The 23,883-nt window shown below is 40.6% G+C and overlaps 1 protein-coding gene across 1 annotated transcript in view; it reads left to right on the top strand.

Annotated features, from left to right (window-relative positions):
- LOC122149619 (dixin-like) overlaps positions 1 to 23,883 on the top strand; it is a 56,720-nt gene that overhangs the window by 30,366 nt on the left and 2,471 nt on the right. The window contains exons 2-4 of the mRNA XM_042780355.1: positions 16,048 to 16,177; positions 20,924 to 21,049; positions 22,773 to 23,004. Of these exons, the coding sequence (XP_042636289.1) occupies positions 16,048 to 16,177; positions 20,924 to 21,049; positions 22,773 to 23,004 (488 nt within the window). The remainder of the gene's footprint in view (positions 1 to 16,047; positions 16,178 to 20,923; positions 21,050 to 22,772; positions 23,005 to 23,883) is intronic.

The raw sequence follows: 23,883 nt of genomic DNA, 5'->3' as shown, positions 1-23,883 counted from the left end.
GGAAATCCTGTGGGGCAGTTCTGTTCTGTCCTCTAGGGTAGTTATGAGTCAGAACTGACCAGACGGTAGTGGTTTAATTATTACTATTTCTAATGTAGTTGTGAAAAAGATTAAGAAAGGTCTTTTTCAACCAATATAGAATGATTTCCAGCATGTACTAAGTGAAAAAAGTGAAGGTGGGGGGAAAAAAAGTGCAAAAGAATATCATTATTATGCTATTATATACATAAGAAAGATAAGAAAATATACACATATCTGCTTTTTTCTGGATAAACCAAAAATTAATGAGATTGGTTACCTACGGGGGGTAGATAGGAATGGGGTAGAAAGAATGTAGAAAAGGGAACGGGGAAAAAAGAATGATGAAGGAATGACACTTTTCTGAATACACATTTTTGTATAGTTCTGACTTTTAGAATCAAGTTAAAGTTTCACATACCTCACAAAGAATTAAAATCAGTCATGTTTTGGGGAGAACCCAATGAACTACAAAAAGTAATGAATGAATCTAATTGTACTATAAATGAATACCAATTACCCATGGAAGGGAGTGGAAAAAGTAAGTAACTTTGCATTTGTTTTTGCTTCCGTTGTATTATTATTTTTAAACTTTTTATTGTGATTTGTATGAAAGTTTATACAGCAAATCAATTTTTCTTTCAACAATTCACACACATTTTGTTTCACTAAGTAACGCTGAAATTAGTATTTTGACTACATACTCTAAGGTAAAAGACTAAAGGAACTGTATACAATATTGTATTCTGGTTTGCAAATTTAGTTTTCACTGGTTTAAAAACCAAACCAAACTCACTGCCGTCTAGTCAGTCCCAATCCATAGCAACCCCTCTTTGGGTTTCTGAGGTGGTATCTCTATGGAAGTAGATTGCCCAACCTTCCTTCCAAAGAGTGGTTAGTTTAGCAAGTCTGAAAGTATTTTATGTATATTCAAGGATTGAACAAATACACTTCTTGGTCACAGCCAGCTACCCAGAGGGACTGAGTAGTTGAACCTGTGGGCTCAGGACCATAGTCACAGGGGACATCAAGCTCAATTGACATACTACGTACAAACATACTACACAAAACATTGTTCTACCTCCTACTTTGGCAAGTAGTGACTGGGATCTTAAAAGCTTGCAAGCTGCCATCTAGATGCAACGATGGGTCTCTTCCCGTCCAGAGTAAAGAAAAATGAAGAAAACCAAAAATTCATGGATACAATCAGTCCTAGCGACTGGTACACCATCCAATCTGCAGCCTATATGACTATGAGACCAGAAGAACTAGATAGCGCCTGGCTACCACTGTCAACCACTCGGAGTGGGATCTATATAGGAGATTTCTGGATAGAGAGGGAGAACAATGTGGAACAAAACTCAGAATCATTTGGGGAAAAAAAAAGGAGGGGACCAAGTTGCTGGTCTGATAGAGCCTGGTGGACCACTGAGACTATGGCCCCTAGCTGCCCTTCAGGTCTGGAATTGAACCCACATCTGTGGTTTCCAGCCAAACAAAAGACAGGCATAGGAGTTGAACATTTACCTGAGGTAGATACACCCCTTGGAGAGAACAATCATGGGAGAAAGAAGGGGTATTTATGCACAGGGAGACAGCTCAGGGGGCAGGAGTACGTGGAGTGATGGACACAGGGAAGAGGTAACTATTACGAGGAAGTGGGAGGGAAGCAGTTGCATTGTGGTAAATTGTAGTCAGTGTCATGAGATAAAGTGTATGTGAACTGCTGTACAGAAAGTGAATTTGCTCTGTAAATTTTCACCCAAATCACAATAAAAAAAAAAAGATACTTTGCATTCCTGTGATATACTCCACATGATCATATTGCTGGATTCAATTTTGCTAAGAATGTTTATATCTTGCATTGATCCATGTCACTTAATTTTGTGTATTTCACTTTACATAAATTATATTCAATAAAATAAAATACATTTAAAAATTTTTGTATGTTCAAAAAAAAAGATTGAACAAATAAATATATTATGGATAATGACAGGTTGCTTATTGTTGGGGAAAGGAGTTACAAATAGGAAAAAGGGAAAGGAAAGAATGAACCCTGTGCTATTGGAATGGAATTGAAGACATCAGTATAATTTAGGGGCCCTGTTGGGGCAGTGGGTAAAGCATTTGACTGCTAACCAGAAACTCGGTAGTTTAAACCCACCAGCTGCTCCAGAGGAGGAAGATAAAGCAATCTACTTCTGTGAAGATTTACAGTCTTGGAAACGCAATGGGGGTCACTATGTGTTGGAATTGACTAGATGGCAGTGGGTTTTGGGGTTTTTTTTTGGTGGTGTGGTAATTAAGGCATTGGGATGCTAACCAAAAGGTTGGCAGTTTGAACCTATCAGCCACTCTGTGGGAGAAAGGCAGTCTGCTTCCATAAAGATTTACAGATTTGAAAACCCTGTGGGGCAGTTCTACTCTGTCCTCTAGGGTCACTATGAGCTGGAATTGACTCAATGGCAGTAAGTTTGGTTTTTGGTTTATCTATAAAGGAGCCCGGTAGTGCAGTGGTTAAGTGCTCACCTGCTAACTGAAAGGTTGGTTGTTTGAACACACCAACCGGTCCATGAGAGAAAGATGTGGCAGTCTGCTTTTGTAAAGATTAGTCTTAGACTCTATGGGGCAGTTGTACGCTGTCCTCTAGGGTCGCTAGAGGACAGAGTCAGAATCAACTCGACAGCAACAGGTTTTTTTTTTTATTTTTTAAATCTCTGTAAAAACCAGTTGCCATGGAGTGGACTCTGACTAATGGCTACCCACGTACATCAAAGTAAAACTGTGCTCCATAGAATTTTCTTGGAAGTAGATAGCCTCTGGGTGGATTTGAACTTCCATACATTTGGTTAGCAGCTGAGTGTGCACACCTAGAGAATATATATATATTCTCTATATATTGTGGTGGGAGCTCTGGTAGCATAGTGCCTAAGGCACTTGACTGCTAACTAGAAGGCTGGCAGTTCAAACCCATCGGCCACTCCTCGGAAGGAAGATGAGGCAATCTACTTCTGTAGTGATACTGCCTCAGAAACCCAAGGAGGGGTCGCTATGAGTCGGGTTTGACTCAACGGCACTTAACAACAACAACAACAACATATTGTGGTGCTTATGTTTGTATGTCAACTTGGCTGGGCCTGGTTGAGTGGCTGGGCAGCTGGATGTAGTATTCCCCATGATGAGACTGGTAATCAACTCCATTGTGGAATCTACTGTGAGCACCTGAGGAGCTGCCTTTGGGTATGTGGTCTGCTTCCCATATATGAGAAACAGCTTTGGGAATAGTCTCTAGCTTATGGCATGCTTGAACACTGCATGTAGCTGAGTCGTTGTTCAGCAGCCTTCTATGCTCTGCTGACCTTGGGACTTACGTTGGACTTGAAGTAATGACCTGCTATGTGTTTGGTAACATCGGGACTGTGCCATTTTATTTGTCGACCTTGCCCTTGTCAGCCTCAGCAGCCAGTAGCTGAGTGAAGAGATACCTCTAGTTTCAGTGGGCCAGGAGCAAGAGGCAGAGCTGAAGCCCAAGGTTGAGGGGCTTTCACCCAGCCCCTAGAACCTGGCACTTCAAACCCAGATTTAAAGCCTCCAAATTGTAAGAATAAACTCCTGTTTGTCCAAGTATCCCATTTGTGGTAGATATTCTTGTCAGAGTGGTACTAGGTAACTAGAACATATATATAAAATAACCCATTGTCATTGAGTTAGCTGTAATCTTTGTAGAAGCACTGTGTTAGATTGGGTTCTCTAGAGAAACAAAACCCAAGGAGGGGGTTGCTATGCGTCAGAAACGACTTGGTGGCAGTGAGTTTTTTTTTTTTTTTTTTATAATGCTGATGTTGTCATGTGCTGTCGAGTCAGACCTGACTCACAGCAATCCCTCCTTGGGTTTCCGAGGCAGTATCACTACGGAAGTAGATTACCCCATCTTCCTTCTGAGGAGTGGCTGATGGGTTTGAACCACCAGCCTACTGGTTAGCAGTCAAGTGCCTTAGGCACTACACTACCAGAGCTCCCTATAATGCTGATATAAGTATATAAATTTTCACTTTTCTTCACAGTAAAAATTCCAGTTAATAAATGTAGGAGGAAAGATGGAATTAGAAAATCATCATTTGGGAAACACTATAGTGATAATTGTTGCAGGAAAGAAAAATCAGAGGATGGTAAAATTAAAATGGATAGGGTAGTGATGAAGAAAAAGTGATGAAAAAGGATCTTTTCATGGTTTCAAAACTGCTCCACAGTATACTTATTAATTACAGAGGGGAAAATAGCAACTTTGCAGTAGAGAAACCTAGCAGCATACCCTACCTAAATGAGTAGCATAGTGGCTAAAGAACTTGACTGCTAACCAGAAGGCTGGCGGTTCAAACCCACCAGCCACTCCTCGGAAGGAAGGTTGGGCAATCCTACTTCCGTAGTGATACTGCCTCGGAAGCACAAGGAGGGGTCGCTGTGAGACGGGGCTGACTCGATGGCACATAACAACAACAACAAATGAACAGAGCTAACTTCACCAATAATGAGACATGTGGGCATCTTATGCCTTTAGGTATGATATACTGAGAAGGACACAGTAGGCCTTCTGTGGTATTTTTGCCAAAAATGCAGAACCTGAATTTAATGATAAGGAAACAAATGCAAATTGAGGGGCAGGTACTTGTAGTGGTTAAATTTGTGTGTCAAATTGACTGGGCCTGGTTGAGTGGCTGGGCAGCTGGATGTAGTATTCCCCACGATGAGATTGGTAATCAACTCCATGGTAGAATCTACTGTGAGCAGCTGAGTAGCTGCCTTAGGGATGTGGTCTGCCTCCTGTATATAACGAGAAGCCTTGGGGAATGGTCTCTAGCTTATGGCACATTTCAACCCTGCATGTAGCTGTGTCATTTTTCAGCAGCCTGCCATGCTCTGCCGATCTTGGGATTGTTAATGGACTTGAGTTAATGGCCTTCCTTGTGGTTTGGACTGTGCCTTATTACTTGTCAACCTTGGGCTTGTCATCCTCAGCAGCCAGCAGCTTAGTGAAGAAAAGCCTCCAGCTTCAGTGGGCTGGGAGCAGGAGGCACAGTTGAAGCCCAAGGTTGAGGGGCTTTCACCCAGCCCCTAGAGCCTGGCACTTTGAACTCAGACTTAAAGCCTCCAAATTGTAAGAATAAACTCCTGTTTGTTAAGGCCATCCCACTGGTGGTATATTCCTGTCAGAGTGGCACTGTGCAACCAGAACAGTACTCTTCAAAATTGTCAAGGTCATGAAAGACAAGGAAAGATTGAGGAACTTTCTCAGATAGGATGGGAGAAGGAGATGTGATAACTAAATGCAGTATGAGATCTTGGATTGCGTCTTGGACTAGAAAAAAGGGCATTAGTGAGACAATTGAAATTTCAATAAAGTTTATAGGTTAGTTAATAATATTGTCAGTGTTAATTTCCTGTTTGATAATTGTACTATTATTATATAAGATGTCAGTATTTTGGGAAGCTGGGTAATAGGTATAGGAGAATTCTTTGTGCCATTTCTGTCACTTTTTTTGTACACTTGAAATGATTTCAAAATGAAAAGTAAACACATTTAAAAATGTGCCTGTACATTCAGCCAATGTGACATACAGAACACTCCATCCAGTGAAATAACCATACACATTGTTTTCTAGTGCATATGTATCATTCTCCAGAATAGACCATATGGTAGGCCACGAATCAGGCCTCAATAAATTTTAAAACATCAAAATTCTACAAAGCATCTTCTCAGACCACAATGCCATAGAATTAGAAATCAACAATAGGAAGACCGGGAGGAAAAAATTAAATACATGGACTGAATAACACTCTGCTTAAGAACCACTAGATAACAGAAGAAAAAAGTCTGAAATAAAAAAATTCCTTGAAACAAATTGGAATGAAAACATAACATATCAAAACTTTTGGGACCAGCAAAAGCAGTACTCAGAGGTCAATTTATAGCAATAAATGCACACATCAAAAAAGAAGAAAGAATCATAGTCAACACCTTAACTCAACAGCTTCAACAATTAGAAAAGGAGCAAAAAAAGTAGCCTTCGGTCTCCAGAAGAAAGGAAATAATAAAGATCAGAGCAGAAATAAATGAAACAGAAAACAGAAAAACAATAGAGGGAAATCAACAAGAATAGATTAGCTGGTTTTTTTAAAAAGATGAACAGAATTGACAAACAACTAGCAAATTTAACTAAGGAGAGAGAAGATGCAGATAACACAAATAACAAATGAAATGGGGGAACATCACAATAAAACCAAGCGAAACAGAAAGGATAATAACAGAATACTACAAAGAACTGTACTCTAACAAATTCAAAAACCTAGAAGAAATGGACAAATTCCTAGAAACAGAAGACCTACCTAAACTAGCATTGACTGAAGTAGAAAATTTGTTCAGACCCATAACAAAGGAAGAAATTGAGCAGGACATAAAAATACTCCCCACAAGAGCCCTGGCCCAGATGGCTTCACTGGAGAAGGGTATCACATGTTCACAGAAGTGATGACACCTATCCTACTCAAGCTGTTCCAAAATGTAGAAAAGGATGGATGGTAAGCTCCCAAATTCATTCTATGAAGCAAGCATAACTCTGATACCGGAACCAGAAAAAGACATCACTAAAAAGGAAAACTACAGACCAGTATCTCTCATGAATACAGACGCAAAACAAAGTAGGAGGTCTCATACTTCTGGATCTCAAAACATACTTTATAGCCACAGTTGTTAACAATTGATACAATTTTAGACACATAGACCAGTGAAGCAGAATTGAGGGTCCAGAAGTAGATCCATCCACCTATGGACAGCTCATGTTTGACAAAGGGCCAAAACGCATTCAATGTGGAAGAGATAGTCTCTTCAACAGATTTTGCTGGGAAAACTGGATTTCCATTTGCAGAAAAATGGAACAAGATCCATACCTCACACCACATACAAAGACGAACTCAAGATGGATCAAAGACCTACACGTAAAACCCCAAAATATAAAGTTCATCAAATATAAAATAGGGGCAAACTTAGGGGCCCTAATTTATGGTATATATAGACTACCAAGCATAACCCAAAATGAACAAACAGCAGAAGAGAAATTATGACTGGGACCTTCTACAAATTAAATTATTACGTGCATCAAAAGACTTCTCCAAAAGAGTAAAAAGAGAACCTACAGATTGGGGAAAAATATTTGGCAAGGACATATCCAACAAGGGACTTACCTCTAAAATTTATAGAAAACTTCAATACCTCAATATCAAAATGACAAACAATACAATTCAAAAATGGGGAAAGGATATGAATGGACACTTCACCAAAGAAGATACTCATGCAGCCAACAAACACATGCTTGTGATCATTAGTCACTAGAAAGATGCAAATTAGTTTTCCAGCAATAATAACAAAGTTCAACAGGACAGAAAACAGCAAATGCTGGCAAGGGTATGGAGAAATTGGAACTCTCATACACTCATACTGGTGGGACTCTAAAATGGTACAAGCACTGTGGAAAAAAAGTGTACTTCATTAAAAAGTTGGAAATAGAAATACCTTTTGATCCATTACTAGGAATATATCCTAAAGAGGGGAGACTTGGGACACAAATAGATATATGCATACCCATGTTCATTGCAGCACTATTTACAATAGCAAAGAGATGGAAACACCCTAAGTGCCCATCAACAGATGAATGAATAACCAGACTATGGTGCCTAACACAATGGAATACTATGCAACATTAAAGAATAAATGAAGAATCAGTGAATCACCTCATAATGTGGATGTACTTGGAGGATATTATGCTGAGTGAAATAAGTCAATCACAGAAAGACAAATATTGTATGATTCCGTTCTTGTAAAATGTCCAGGAAAGGTTTACACAGGGAGGGAAATTTTCTTTGTTGGTTAGCAGAGATGGAAGGTGCGGGGAAGGAAGGGAAAATAGATGGATAATTAAGAGACAGGTTTGATAAGAGTGAAGGGATTTAAAACAAAGAAAAGTGCTTGTTATTGTGTGCCATCTATTTGATTCTAACTTACGGCAACCCTGTATTACAGAGTAGGGTTTCCTAGGCTGTAATCTTTTTTTTTTTTAATTGTATTTTTGTTGTGTTTTTAGTGAAAGTTTATGCAACAATTAGGTTCCCACTTGACAATTTCTATACATATTGTTCAGTGACATTAGTTACATCTTTCACAATGTGTGAACATTCTTTTTAATTGCTTCCTGGTTGTTCTGTTTCCAGTTCTCTGGTTTCCCTCCCCCCTTATCTTCTCATCTTAGCTTTAGTTAATTGTTGGCCTTTTGGTCTCATATGTTGTTGTTATGTGCTGTTGAGTCTGTTCCAACTCCTAGCGACCCTGTGTACAACAAAACAAAACACTGCCTGGTCCTGCACCATCCTCATAATCGTTGCTGTGTTTGACCCTATTGTTGGAGCCACTGTGTCAGTTCATTTCATTGAGGGTTTTCCTCTTTTTTGTTGATCCTCTATTTTACCGAGCATTATGCCCTTCTCTAGGACTGGTCCCTCATGATAACACGTCCAAAGGACATGAGATGAACTCTTGCCGTCCTTGCTTCTAAGCAGCATTCTGGCTACACTTCTTCCAAGACAGATTTGTTAATTCTTCTGGAAGACCGTGGTGTATTCAACATTCCTTGCCAACACTGTAATTCAAAGGCATCAGTTCTTCTCTGGTCTTTGTTATTCATTGTCCAGCTTTTGCATGCATTTGAGGTGATTGAAAATACAATGACATGGGTCAGACTTACCTTAGTCCTCACAGTGACATCTTTGCTCTTTAACACTTTAAGGAGGTCTTTTGTAGCAGATTTGCCCAATGCAATACGTCATTTGATTTCTTGACTGCTGCTTCCATGGGCATTGATTGTGTATCCAAGTAAAATGAAATCCTTGGCAACTTCAATATTTTCTGTTTATCATGATGTTCCTTATTGGTCCAGTGTGAGGATTTTTGTTTTCTTTATGTTGAGGTGTAATCCATACTGAAGGCTGCAGTCTTTAACTGCTTCAAATCTTTTTCAATTTCAGCATGCAAGGTTGTGTCATCTGCATATCACAGGTTGTTAACGAGTCTTCCTCCAATCCTGACACTATGTTGTTCTTCTTAATAGGCCAGCTTCTTGGATTATTTGCTCAGCATACAGATTGAGTATGTTGTTGTTGTGATGTGCCCTCAAGTTGGACCCGAAATATCGCGACCCCTCCTTGGGTTTCCAAGTCGATATCACTACGGAAGTAGATTACCCCATCTTCCTTCCGAGGAGTAGATGGTCTCATATAGATAGTTTTTTAATGGAACACTGTTCTTGTCAGTAATATCCTTTATTTTTTGTGTTAATTTGTTATTTTGCTAAAAGGTGACCTTGGGATAGTTTTGGTTCAAGGTTTAAAGAGTATCTCAGGGCGGTAGTCTCAGTGAGTCCTCTAGTCTCAACCAGTTCACTAAGTCTGGACTTTTTAAGAATTTGAGTTCTGTTCTGTACTTTTCTCTCATTCGGGGTCCATCTATTGTGTCCTTGATCAGAATGGTCAGTAGTGGTAGCGAGGCACTATCTAGTTCTTCTGGTCTTGGGCTAGATGAGGCCATGGCTTATGTAGGCTCTTAGCCATGTAGGCTAGTTTCTTCTCTGAGATTTTGGTTTCCTTCTTTCTCTTTTGCTCTTAATGAGCAGAGATTAATCATTGTATCTTCAGTGGATTCTTGCAAGTTTTTAGACCCCACATGCTACTTCACCTGACTAGGATGTAGAACATGAACTTTGTGAACTGTATTATGCCAGTTGAGTGAGATGTCCCATGAGACAAAAAATAAATTTCTCAAATGTTCGGTTATGTCTGAGAAGTATCTGTACATACCTGCCCATATATGTATTATGCCTATACACATATATATGTGACTATACACTCATTTTTTGATTATTGTTGGTGTTGTTGCCAAATTATGTATGTCATGTTCTTTAGCACAAATATCCTTTTCTCTTGTGCACTTCTTAGTGGCATTGTTTTCTTTGGTCAAGCTGCGCTCATTATACCCACATTTGGTACTGCTTATTCCATCGACAAAAATAGAAAATGTCTACAATCTAGAGAGGGAGCTCTGGTGGTGTAGTGGCTAAGGCATTTGGCTGCCAACCAAAAGATTGGTGGTTCAAACCCACTAGCTGCTCTGAGGAAGACAGATGAGGCAGTCGACTTGTGTAGAGATTTACAGCAATCCCCCTCCCTCCTATCCCAATAGATGTTGATCTCTGTATATATATCTATTTTTGTTGTCTTATAAAAGTGGGACTATGCTGTAATCTGTATGGAAGCAGATTGCCAGGTTTTCTTCCATGGAGCAGCTGGTGAGTTTGAACCACTGACCTGTCAGTGAGCAGCTGAGTGCTTAACCATTGTATTACCAGGGTTCCTTGAAAAATATGCTTAGGAGGGTTTTGAATGACTGCACGTTTTGAGTCAATAATGTGATCTGATGGCAGAAAGAAAGGAAAAGAGAAAAGGAGTATCTTGAATGAGAAAGCTGCATGTCTTAGTTTATACCAGAGAGAAGCCTCATTGCTTCAGAAAGGTTTAGACCAGAATAGCAATAATACATGAAACGATTTTAGGTAAGAAATGGTTAACCTTTGTTTGCATCTCTTAATGTACCTGAGACCATTTAAGGAATATTGATAAGTGGGCCCCACCCTAAAAAATTCTGATTGGTCTAGGGTAGGGCCTGTTGTTGTTATTGTTGTTTGCCATCGAGTCCGCCGGACTCATAGCGACCCCTCCTTGGGTTTCCGAGGCATTATCACTACGGAAGTAGGATTGCCCAATCTTCCTTCCGAGGAGTGGCTGGTAGGTTTGAACCGCTAGCCTTCTGGTGAGCAGTCAAGTGCCTTAGGCACTATGCTACCAGAGCTCCTGAGGTAGGGCCTAGACATTAGTATTTTTTAAAAAGCTTCCCAACTGATTGTGATAACTAATCAGGTTTGATAACCCCTTGGTTAAGGAAACTGGGATGTTTAGCTAGATGACTTATGTCAGCTCTAGAAGAATCATTTGGGAGAGCTTGGGAAAATAAATTAAAAAAAAAAAAAAATTCTACTCCCTGGAGATAATTTGGTGGTTTGGGGCAGGGCTTCGAATTGGTTCAAAATCTTTAGTCATGGCCAACAGAAACAAGGGCAGTGTTCATGTTGCATAGCAACCGAATCTCTTGCAATTCAGATTTTGACCCAAGTAGCAAAGATGGTGGCAGACTAACACATTCAAACAGTATGATTGGCGGCCATCTTTGAGCAGGGCGCTGCTGCTTGTTTCCTACATAGGTTAAAATCTGAAGTGCAAGTGATGTGATTGCTATACAACATGTAGGCCATGACTGGACATTACAAAGTGCATCATTTGGGAAAGGTCTGCGTAGACAGACATTTGAAAAGTTTTCCCTGTGGTCTTGATGTGCAGCCAGGTATGGGCACAGTGGGCTGGGTCAGTGCTCCTCAAACTTTAAAACAAAACAAAGAACAACTTTAATGTGTAGATGAATCACCAGGGGAGTTCTTGTTAAAATACAGATTCTAATGCTGTAGGTCTGGGTGTGGGCTCTGAGAGTGTGCGTTTCTAACATGCTTCTAGGTGATGATGATGTTGGTCCAGGGACCACACTTTCAGTAGCAAGGGGTTATGGTCACTTAGTGTAGATTATTATACAGAGGATAAGCAGTGACTGTGATGGAAATTGTGGTAGTTAAAGTTGTGTGTTAACTTGGCTGGGCTGTAGTTTAGAGTGGCTGGGCAGTGGGATGTAGTTATTTCCCATGATGAGACTGGTAATCAACTCCATGGTGGAATCTTCTGTGAGCAGCTGAGTAGCTGCCTTTGGGGTGCAGCCTGCTTCCAGTATAGGAGGAGAAGCTTTGGGAAAGGTCTTGAGCTTTTGGTACATCTGTATCCTGTATATGGCTGAGTCTTCATCTCAGTGGCCTGCCACGTTGCCTGCTGATCTTGGGACTGTACCATTTTACTTGTCGATCTTAGATTCGTTGGCCTCAGCAGCCAGCAGCTGCACTAGTCAGAAAAGGCTTCCAGCTCTAGTGGGCCTAGAATAGGAGGCAGAACTGCAGCCCAAGGTTGAGGGGCTTCACCCAGCCCCTACAGCTGGCACTTTGAACTCAGATTTTTAGCCTCACTGTAAGAGAATAAATCCCTATTTGTTAAAGCCATCCACTTGTGGTATGTCTGTTATAGTAGCACTGGAGAACCAAAACAGAGGGTGGCATTAAGCAAGGTCCCTTCTGATCTTGACAGTTTTAACGAGGTCACTTAAGCTTGAGAGCTGAATTAATTTAGGCAAGTGTGTGGTGAAGTGGAAACAGCATTGATTGGAGAGTTAGACAGATCTGAACCCTATATCCATTGTTTACTATCTGGGTGACCTTGAACAAGTGATTTCAGCTTTTTGAATCTCTGTTTTCAATCAGCAAAATAGATACAATACAATCTCCCTAGCAGATAAACATTAGAGAAAATGTGTTTTAAGGACTTAGCATAGCTCTAGACACAGAACAGTATTTAGAAAAGTGGTGCTTGTTATTCTAGTTTATGCTCTTAGAATCCTTTTTTGTTGGAAGACCAGAACTGCGATAAATATGGAGGAAAAGTCCTGTTAGGAACTCTTAGTTAATTGTGCATGAGAGTTGACTAACTTCTATTTTATAGCCAAGAGAAACCTGTGATGGTGGTTGTTACCTCCTATGGAGTCGGCCCCTAACTTATGGCAACCCCATGCACACCGAGATCGGACTGTTATATCTGTAGGGTTTTCATTAGCTGATTTTTTAGAAGGAAGCCTTTCTTCTTAATCTGTCTCACTCTGTAATCTCTGCTAAAAACCTGTTCGGCGTCATAGCACCACATAAGCCTCCACTCCAAACAAGTGGTGGCTGTGCATAAGGTGCATTAGTTAGGACTTGAACCTTATTTTCCTGCATGGAAGGTGAGAATTCTACCACGAATCACCACTGCCCCAAAACCAGTTGTTGTAAAGTGGGTTACAACTCATGGCAACCCCATGTTTGTCAGAGTAGAACTGTGCTCCATCAGGTTTTCAAAAGTTGATCATTTGAAAGTAATTGCCAGGTCTTTCTTCTGAGGTACCTCTGGGTAGACTTGAACCACCAACCTTCACTTAGCAACTGAGCATGTTAACAGTTTGCACCATCCAGGGACTCCAGCTATGGTTACTTAGGTAGAAATTATCTTGGATGAATGAAAAATACTTGTTCCTGTCTGCCCCTGCATAATTAACTTTTGCAGTCATTTTAAGTCTTAACCTGATGAAATGTGACAAATGAGTCCTTGAGTCAGACAAATTACTGAGTCTAATATTGTGAACTGTTGTTATAATCCTTTCATAGATTGTATTTCAGATCTAGTGTCTTTGAGCTCAGTCTTCTCTGCCTCTTTCTCCTCCTGTAGAAAACTTCCATGAAGGCTCAGATGAGGCTAGTGTACCTTATGCCACTCTAGGCATATATTAGGATTTGTCTCTGCCTCTTCTCCTCTTCACTGCAAGCTTCTGGAAGGCACGGGGCCTTTTGTAGCCCCACAGCTTAATACAATGTCTGCACTTATTTAGTGCTGAACAAATTATTGTTGAACTGATTGTAAGACATGGGAAGTTATCAAAGAAATCAGAATCTGAGCACTGTCAGAGAAGACTTCCTGGAACTAGTGATGCTTGAGCTGAGACTTAAGAAGAAATATGGGTAGGAGGAGGTAGAGTGGCTGGAAAACATGGTGCATTCAGGGAACCAACTGAATGGAAGAGCTGAGCATAGGGGGGCATCTGGGGCCATAGCTGGTGAAGCTGGAGAGGCGGCAAGGGCTAGAGTGTAAGAACTTGCATGGCAGCTAAGGAGACTGGATTTTATCTTGAGGATAATGGGAGTGCAGTGAAGGATATTAAGCAGGGATGTGTGTACGGCGGATTGAAAGCTAGTATTAGATACAAGGAGATGGGTTAGGAGTTGTATACATAAGCCAGGTAATCAGATTCCAGCTGGTTACCTTCAGTGCCTTTTCTGGTCCTAACTCTTTTTCCCCATACCAGAGTGTTTTTGCCTGACCTGCCTCAAGCAGTGCTTTGGCTGTGGAATGGAAGCAGACCTTGGAGTATTACCTATCTTAGCCTGTCTCTAAGGACATGTGCCTGGCCTGTTTTAGGCAAAGGTACAGACACCTTGGTTCCATGGAATGAGTTGGACAGCAAGAGGCCATGGGTAAATGTTTGAACATTTACTGGATTTCAGTACCAGATCTCCTGTGTCCTACCTATGGGGAAATTGGAGAATTATGTGATCTTTTTGAGCCTTGTCCATAAAATGGAGATAATACTTACCTTTTAGTGCTTCTGTGAGCACTAAATTAGAGATGATGACAATGAAAATAATAATGACCATTTACTAAACGACATCTGTGTGGCAGACGTTAAAGCATGTATAAACACCAAAAACCATGTTTGGTTCATGATACCCACCCATTGCCATTAAGTGGATTCTAACTCATAGTGACCCTATAGGACAGAGGAGAACTGCCCCATAGAGTTTCCAAGGCTGTAAATCTTTACGGAAGCAGACTGTTTCATCTTTCTCCTGCAGAGTGGCTCATGAGTTCAAACCACTGACCTTTTCGTTAGCAGCCAAGTGCTTTAACCACTGAGCTCCTTTTGGTTCATGATAGGTACTCAATACATGTTACATCCCTCCCCTCACCTCCCACTGATCATTTCCTTTCCTGAAGTTTGCCAGTGGCAGACAGATTATTGCTTAGTACTGTCTTCCAAATACTTCACTTATTCCCATAGGTTGACAGAGAAAACAATAAAGATTTAATTTAAGCTCAGGAAGCAATCAATTAATAATTACCATCATCAATTCATTAAGGAAGTATTTGTAGCTTAGAAGTCAACTGTATGTTAACCAAATTCTAATGTAATACAGTTAGCCCTAGAACTTCATTTTTAGGTTCAAGGTCTTAGACTTTCTACAGAAATCAAGCAGAGTTGCTGCCTGGAATGTGCTATTGTTCATGTCCTAGTTTGACATTTAGTGTCCATCTTCTGACCAAATAATCAGAATAAATACCTGAATTCAGCTCCATTTAATGGACAACATGGAATATTGTAAGGTTTTTTTAGGGTTGGGATGAGTTTTGTTGTGCCTTCCCTCGGCCTGACAGGCTTCTGATCTGATACTGGGCCCTAGATTTATCTGGAAATAAATGAAAGTGCCTCCCAGTCTTGAGAGCCTCTCTTTTTCCTTCTTTGTAGGTTTTAGGTAACTCAGATCCTCTTTGACAATATAAAGCACAGATTAAACCTAACTCTGTATCAATCCCAGGATTATGGGCGCAGGAGAATAAATCTTAGGTTGACTATCAGATGATTTTACTTAAATCTCCTTCTGAAGGAAGCAGGGGTGGGAAAGGCAGTTCTAAGTATGGGTTATTGTTTATTCCTGGCTCCCAAAGATCAATTCTTATGAGTATCACAGCCCATAGTGCACATGTACATGAGTGATTGTTTCTGACAAGCAGGTGAGTCACTGACTGCAGTGATTACACTCAAATTTGCTGTAGGTTTGGGCTCAACCCTCATCCCCAGTCTGTAGAGCGTAAGTCCAGGAAAGCAGGACTCAGAGTCATTTAAATGGTCATCTGCTTATCCGTGTCTACAATGTCAAGTCAGAGGGTAGCTTATCCCTGGAGAACAGCATAAAGCTAGAAAATTTTGTACTATGTTCCAATGTTGGACCATACTACTTTCTTTCCTCTTTCTTAAATCTTAAAATCTCCTTTTCTCTCTGGGCATAGATTACCTACCATGGCCCAATCTCAGATGCTCCCTTAGATGCACCCAATCTCAGATGCACCTTAGAGGGCGCAGGGTAGGAGATAAGACTAATATGAACCTTTCCCTTATTTCTACCTTACATTTTCCAGCAACAGCTACAGGCATATGTGGCCTGGGTGAATGCACAGCTGAAGAAGAGGCCAGCGGTGAAGCCAGTGCAGGACCTGCAACAGGATCTCCGGGATGGGGTGATCCTGGCCTACCTCATCGAGATTGTTGGTCAGTTGGTCGTGGGCTCTGATAAAGCAGAATGTGACCTTCTTTATCCTCCATATGCCTTTCAGAGCGGGTTGTTTCTTCTTTAAAATATATGGAAATGGAAGTAAAGAAAACGTAAAATACTTTCCCAAAGCAAATTAGTTTATTTATGAGTCAGTAAATATTGTGTGCCAGGCACTGTATTATGCTTTGGGGGTATGTTGATGGGCACAGTCAGTGCTCTCAAGAGCCTCCCAGTATAGCTGGAAAGACTGGAAAAAGAAGTCAATTTCATTAGTGTACTGATACTCAGATGGGATCTCATAGGACAGATACCCAACTCGGTTTTACGAGATTTAGGGATGGCTTGTGAGAATTGATGTCTAAACCAAGGCCAGAAAGGGAAATAGTAGCTAGGCAGAAATTAATATCACATGCAAGTAAAGTTTTGCTGAAAATAACTAAAAAATGGTTGCAGCAGTGCACAGACAGGGAATTGCCAGAAATACAAGCTGAATTCAGAAGAGGACATGGAACAAGGTATCTCACTGCTGATGTCAGATGGATCTTGGCTGAAAGCAAAGGATGCCAGAAAGATGTTTACCTGTGTTTTATTGACTATGCAAAGACATTTGACTGTGTGGATCATAGCAAATTATGGATAACATTGTGAAGAATGAGAATTCCAGAATATTTAATTGTGCTCATGAGGAAACTGTACATACACCAAGAGGCAGTTATTTGAACAGAATGAGGGGATGCTGCATGGTTTAAAATCAGGAAGGGTGTGTGTCAGCGTTGTATCCTTTTACTGGACTTATTTTGTCTGTATGCTGAGCAAATAATCCAAGAAGATGGACTATATGAAGAAGAATGCGGCATTAGGATTGGAAGAAGATTCATTAACAACCTGTGATATGCAGATGACACAACTTTGCTTGCTGAAGGTGAAGAGGACTTGAAGCACTTACTGTTGAAGATAAAAGGCTACAACTTTCACTATGGATTGCACTTCAACATAAAGAAACCAGAAATCCTCACAAATGAACCAATTAACATCATCATAATAAATGGAGAAAACATTGAAATTGTCAAGGATTTCATTTTACTTGGATCCACAATCAACACCTATGGTAGAAGTAGTCAAGAAATCAAATGACATATTGCATTGGGGAAATCTGCTACAAAAGACTTCTTTAAAGTGTTGAAGAGCAAAGATGTCACTTTGAAGACGAAGATGTCCCTGACTCAAGCCAGGGTATTTTCAGTAGTCTCATAAATATGTGAGCGCTGGACAGTGAATAAGGAAGACTGCAGAAAAATTGATGCATTTGAATTGTGGTGTTGGCAAAGAATACTGAAAATACCATGGACTGCCAGGAAAACCAAAAAACAAAACAAACAAATCTGTCTTGGGCAAAGTGCAGTCAGAATGTTCTTACAAGTTTCTCCCAACCTCCATCTTGTCAGATCCAGTACCAGGCCAGACTTCATCTCACTTACTTTGGTCATGTTGTCAGAAAGGACAGGTCCCTAGAGAAGGATATCATGCTTGGTAAAGTCAAGGATCAGCAAAAAAGGGGAAGACCCTCAACAAGATGGATTGACACAGTAGCTATGATGATGGGCTCAAGTGTGGCAATGATTGTGAGGATGGTGCAAGACTGGGCAGTAGTTTGTTCTGTTGTACATGGGGCTGCTGTGAGTCAAAACCAACTCGATGGCACCTAACAACAATGATACTCACAAGGAGCCATGGTAGCACAGTGGTTAAGTGCTTCACTGCTGTCCAAAAGGTCTGTGGTTCAAATCCACCAGTGGCTTTGTAGAAGAAAAGACCTGGCAATCTGCTCCCCCAAAGATTATAGTCTAGGAAACACTATGGGGCAGTTTTACTCTGTCATATAGAGTTGCTATGAGTCGGAATGAACTTGATGGCACACAACAACACAAGACTCACTACAGCAGTGTTTCATGAAAGTGCTTTTACTCTTGAAGACCTGGAATTGTTGCTATCTTTCTTACTAGATGGTACCAGAACTTTGTTTCCACAGCATCTGTTCATAGCTCTTATCATTTGTCTCATTAAATGGTAATTATTTGTGGTGATTAGTTTTTTAATTTATCTATCTCCTATAAATTCTGAGCTGTTTAAGAAGAGGTTCAATATCATTTTTTTCCTGTTTTTACAAACCCTGACCAAGTGCCTGGCACATAATAGGTATTTAAACATTTATTGTTACCTTAGTCAACTGACTGGCTTGGAGTCCTTGAGGGAGTGGGGCTTATGAGAGGTGTGGAAGAAGCCAGGTTTGCAACAGGCAACTTATCTATGAATACCTCATTGGGATAGTCATGGATCCATCACGGTATTAATTTATAATGACAAGAGTTATAGCAACTGGTATTTATTGAACAGTTTCTATCTCTTTTAGTTTAATATTATTTAACCATTAAACCCTTGGGAGAGGTAGTAGTATCCCCATTTTCAGAAAACTTAAAAGAGAGAATTGATATAAATTCATTCATTCATTGAGCATTTAGTATGTGCCAACCATTGTGCTAAACATGCTGGTGTGATTGATTTTTGATATGTATACTACTCTTTCACTATTTTTATGAAATTTAGGGAAATTAAGCAACTTTCCAAGGTCACATAACTGTAAGTGGGAAAGCAGAGGTACAAAGCTAGATCTGCTTTAATTCCAAAGCCCGTTTTAAACATTTAAATTTAATATTTATTTGTTATAGGTTATACTTAGACTGGTGGGAAATCAGAAGGTTCAAAAGAGTAAAAAGTCTCTCTGTCCCCTGCTCCCTACCAGCTACCTGTTCTATGTTAGCAGTTGCATGCATTTCTTCCCAGAGATATTCTGTGCATATAAGAGCAATTATGAATATGTATCTTATTCTCCCAAAGCTCAGGTTCTTAAACTTTGCATTCTATTATGACTTTGCTATGTAAAAAAAACTTCCTTAGTAGATGTGTCTGTACTCAACGAAGTTAATTCCTTATTTCCTATACTCTCTTTTCCCCAGCCTCAGCAGGCTTTTGATCCTGCTACTCCACTGAGAAAGGAGCTCTAGTGGTGTAGTGGTTAAGGCATTTGGCTGCTAACAAATGGTCAGTAGTTTGAACCCACCAGCTGCTCTCCAGAAAAAAGATGAGGCAGTCTGCTTCCATAAGAATCTACAGCCTTGGAAACCCAATGGGAGTGTCTATGAGTCAGAATTGACTCAGTGGCAGTGAGTTTGACTCCACTGAAACTGCTATCATCAAGGTCCCAACCTCCATCTTGTCAGATCCAGTACCAGGCCTTAGGCCTTATTTTATCAAATTTAACAGAACTTGATATAATTGATTACTCCCTCTTCTTTCAAACATTTTCTTTACTTGGTTTCCAGGACCTTGTAGGCATCTGCTTTTCCTTCTACCTCACTGGCTCATTCTTTCTGTTTCCTTTGCTAGCTTTTATTTTCCTTCCTGGCCTCTATATGTTGGCAGCCTCCAGGTTCAGTCCTTAGCCTCTTGTATATTCTCTATTCCTAAGTGCTTCCTTCCCAAATTTGTATCTTTAGTCTTAAATTTGTCTTTGAGTTCTAGACACACTTATCCACTCCCTTCACAATCTCTACTTGGATGTGTAATATATAACTCCAACTTAACACATCCTAACCAGAACTTTTGAGTGTTGTCCTCCACCAATATCCTTTATCTCCAGGTCCTTTCATTTTAGTAACACAGCACACTACAATTTACCCACTTAGATTATTCTCACTATCTCTTGCCTTGGCTATTTGCATGGTCCTTCTAAATGATCTTCCTGTTTCTTTGCCTTATAGTCTGTGTCTGCACAGAGTCAACTTATAAAACCTAAGTCAGATCATGTCTCTCCCTTGCTTAAATACTCTATTGGCTTCCCATTACACTTAGAATAAAATTCAGTGTCCTTATATGCACTAAAAACCCCTACAGGACTTGAGCTTGCTTGTCTCTCTGGCCTCTCATAGGACTCGACTCCTTATTTACTCTACTCCAGCCACACTGGTCTTGTTGATTTTCCTCACAGAGCTCATTACTACCCTGTGGTTTTGTAACTGCAGTTCCTCAGTTGGAATGCTTCCTCTTCAAATCTTAACATCCATTACTTTATTCAAATCTCTGCCCAAATGTATTTTCAGAGAAGCCATGATCATTTTACTTTATTTTTCCTCATAGCACTTATCTCTTCCTGAAATTACACTAAGCATTTACTTGTTACTTTGGTCATTATCTGTCACCCCTAGTAGGATGTAAACCATGTGGGAAGGGGCTTTGTCTCGTTCACTGCTGTCTCACTGTGCTTGGCACACAGTGGGTGCTCAATGAAATATTTGCTGTATGAATAAGTGTATACATAGTAGTTTCATAGGTATACATCTGAAAATTTTGAAGGCTCCAAAAAGGGCTTTCATTTTCCTATTTCCCATTCAAATTACAAACTCACTTGCATATTTATATATGTTGTTATGTTGTTGTTATGTGCCGTCGAGTCGGCCCCGACTCATAGCGACCCCTCCTTGGGTTTCCGAGGCAGTATCACTACGGAAGTAGGATTGCCCAACCTTCCTTTATATATAATGTTAGTGTTTACCTCAAATACCCCCTTCCTCTGTGTATGAGTCAGATCCAACTCAACAGCAGTGAGTTTGGTTTTTTTGGGGTCTGTGTATGAAACTTTGATGATGATTCTTTCTATAATTTCATACTTTATTCTCTCCTAATAGCAGGAGAAAAGCTGAGTGGAGTACAGCTGAGTCCCAATAACCAACAGGAGATGAAGAATAATGTAGAGAAAGTGCTACAGTTTGTGGCCTCAAAAAAGATTCGTATGCACCAGACTTCTGCTAAAGGTCAGTACCTCATGACATTCTTGGTGGGATACTTGGGATACTCATGTCTGGTCCCCATGTGAAGAGGTGGTTAAGAGGTGGTTGCCAGCCTCAGAACAAACTTTGGTTTATAGGCAAGGGTTCTGGGGAGACTGGAGTAGAATGAGTTCCATGGCCTCATACCATTTTTCCATTAAAAAAAATTTTCCCCTTAGGGTGAGTGATGATCAAATTCTGAGTGCTTTGGAAACCTGAGTAGAGACAGAAATTCTCTATTCATTTCAACTGAATTCAGGTTTGCCCTGAGTGTGTGTAGGAAAATGAATGGTTAGAGAAAAAATTATATAAGTGGGACATTAATTTTAGAATGTCTCACTTAAGTCATCAAAAAATGAAGATGGATTACATTTTCAAGTTCTTTGGGTTTCATGACTGAGTATTATTTCAAACCATCATAGCCTACATTTTTTTCTATCAGGAAAACTTTTTATAGCATTTCTTGGACATCACAGAATGTTCCATGCAGGATGACCTCTGCACATGGCTTCTCCTATTGCCACATTGCTAGCTAGCCAGGTGGGTTTGCCAGAGGAGGACTTTTCCCAGTCCATTTTGAGCCCAGACTGCAAAGAAGAAACTTTATAGACATCCTCAGAGGATACAGCCTCCCTAGTCTTCTTACTGTTTCTGCTTCTGGTTCAGCTTCAGTTTCTGGGCAATGCCCAGGAGTCTGATAAGAATCGGGGCAGGAGGGAAGATCAGTGCTCTTTGGCCTGGATCACTCAGGTGGGGCAGATATCGACCATGGTAGTACCCTGTGAAAGGTAGCAGTCACTCCTTTTCTAAGTCTTGCATATTTTAAAAGGCCATGAAATTAAAAAATAGAATTTAACCGATTTCCTTATATTAACTTTCACCAGACCTATCACATTGCTTTCTACCTGTATCCCTCTCCTTTTCTAGGCCAAAATTTAAAGTGCTGTAGTATCTCTGATCTGGTCCCCACATGAAGTGGGCTTGGGGATCTGGTCCATTAAAGTAGGCTATTTTGAGAGAACAGTGCCATTCAGGACAGCATTGCCTTTTACCTGGAGAAGTACAGCAGCCTCCTAACTAGTCATGCTGCATAATTTTTGTTCCTCACCTGTCTGCTCTCCACACTGCAGCCAGAATGACCTTTCTGCACATGCTACTCCTTTGCCTTTAGGATAAAATCCAGTGTCCTTCATGTGGCTTAACATGACCTGACCTCTGAGTCATTTCCCTGTGGCCTCCCCATGTCCTGATCTCCCCTTGCATACTGTGTTCTAGCTATGCTGACCTTCAGTTCCTCTACCCGGTGGTCCATAGCTACCATATTGGATGGTGCAGCTCTAACATACCATGCTTTCTTTCACCTCTGACCCTTCACATCTCCTGTTCCCTCTTCTCAGAATACTATTCTTTTCCCTTCACTTCTCTCTTCCAGTGAACTACTATTCATCAATCAAGTTATAGTCCAGAACTTGTTTCCTCTAGAAATCCCTCTCTGGGCCTAAAGACTGGACAAGATGCCTCTACTCTGAGTTCCCAAAGAATCCTGCCCTTTTCCTATTGTAAAATGTTCTTGTACCTTTTAATATTCTGTCTCCCTTGTTGAACCAAGTTTTGTCAGGACAGAGACCTTGACTGCCTGGATTACCTCTGTCACTAGCAAATAGGTATATAATGACTGAGTCTGCCTCTCTGGTCTTTTCTGTCCCAGATATTGTGGAAGGAAACCTGAAGTCTATCATGAGGCTGGTGCTTGCCTTGGCAGCTCATTTCAAACCTGGCTCTAGCAGGATGGTAAGCCAAGGACGGGACTCCAGCGTCCCTCTGCAGAGTCACCAACCTCACAGTGCCACTGCTGTGGCCCAGGGAGCAGCTGCTGCTCTGGCCGATGTGTGTCATGATATGTCACGGTCAGGACGGGATGTCTTTCGATACAGACAGAGGTAATAGAAAGCTGGGGATGGGGAAATGATCCTTTCTCTGGTATTTCTTCTCATAACTGATACAGTGCAGTAGATGGAAATATCACCCAAACAGCCCCTATACTGCAGAAAAGAACATGGGGTGGAAATGGTGAAGGCACTCCAAAAGAGAAAAGCCCTTTCTTCTAGAGATGTTCATTTTGCAGTTAGCAGAAATTAAAGGAATCATGTGAAAGTTTTTTACTCAGAATTTTAAATATATGCTTTTTGTACTATGTGTTTTCTTCACTGGGAGATGTGTGGGGGGGGCAGTGTTCCAATTCATCTGGGGGAGTCTCTACCCTGGAATGTACCCAGAAGGCCAGGCTGTCCTGGAGAGTCATGGCAGGAAATGCTTTGGGGTTTGTGTGTCTGTGAAGGAGAGCGTGACCCCAAGGTGTTGCGAATTGGTGAAATTACTTGTTTTTGTGTCTATCTTCCCTACTAGTTTTTTTAGAAAATATAATTTATTTTAGTTTCTGTTGTTGCTATCAGGAGCCCTGGTGGAGCAATGGTTAAAGTGCTCAGTGGCTAACCAAAAGGTCAGCTGTTGGATCCACCAGTTGTACCGTTGGAGAAAGATGTAGCAAACTGCTTCTGTAAAGCCTGCATATAGCCTTGCCAACCTGATGGGGCAGTTCTACTCTATCTTGTAGGGTTGCTATGAGTTGGAATTGACTCAAAGGCAAAAGGTTTTTTTTTGGGGGGGGAGGAGAGGGTTCTTGTTGAGAATATGCAGAGCAGAACATATATCAATTCAATAGTTTTTTTTTTTTTAGGATTTGGGTGAAGATTTACAGAGTAAATTCACTTTTCATACAGCAGTTCACATATACTTTGTCTCATGTCATTGACCAAAAT

This window comes from Orycteropus afer, unplaced genomic scaffold (assembly GCF_000298275.1).
Source record: "Orycteropus afer afer isolate SDZICR_OR568_19922 unplaced genomic scaffold, OryAfe1.0 scaffold00036, whole genome shotgun sequence".
NCBI classification, from domain to species: Eukaryota; Metazoa; Chordata; class Mammalia; order Tubulidentata; family Orycteropodidae; genus Orycteropus; species Orycteropus afer.
The sequence above is the reverse complement of the archived record's forward strand: the minus strand, read 5'-3'. Positions and strand labels throughout refer to the sequence as shown.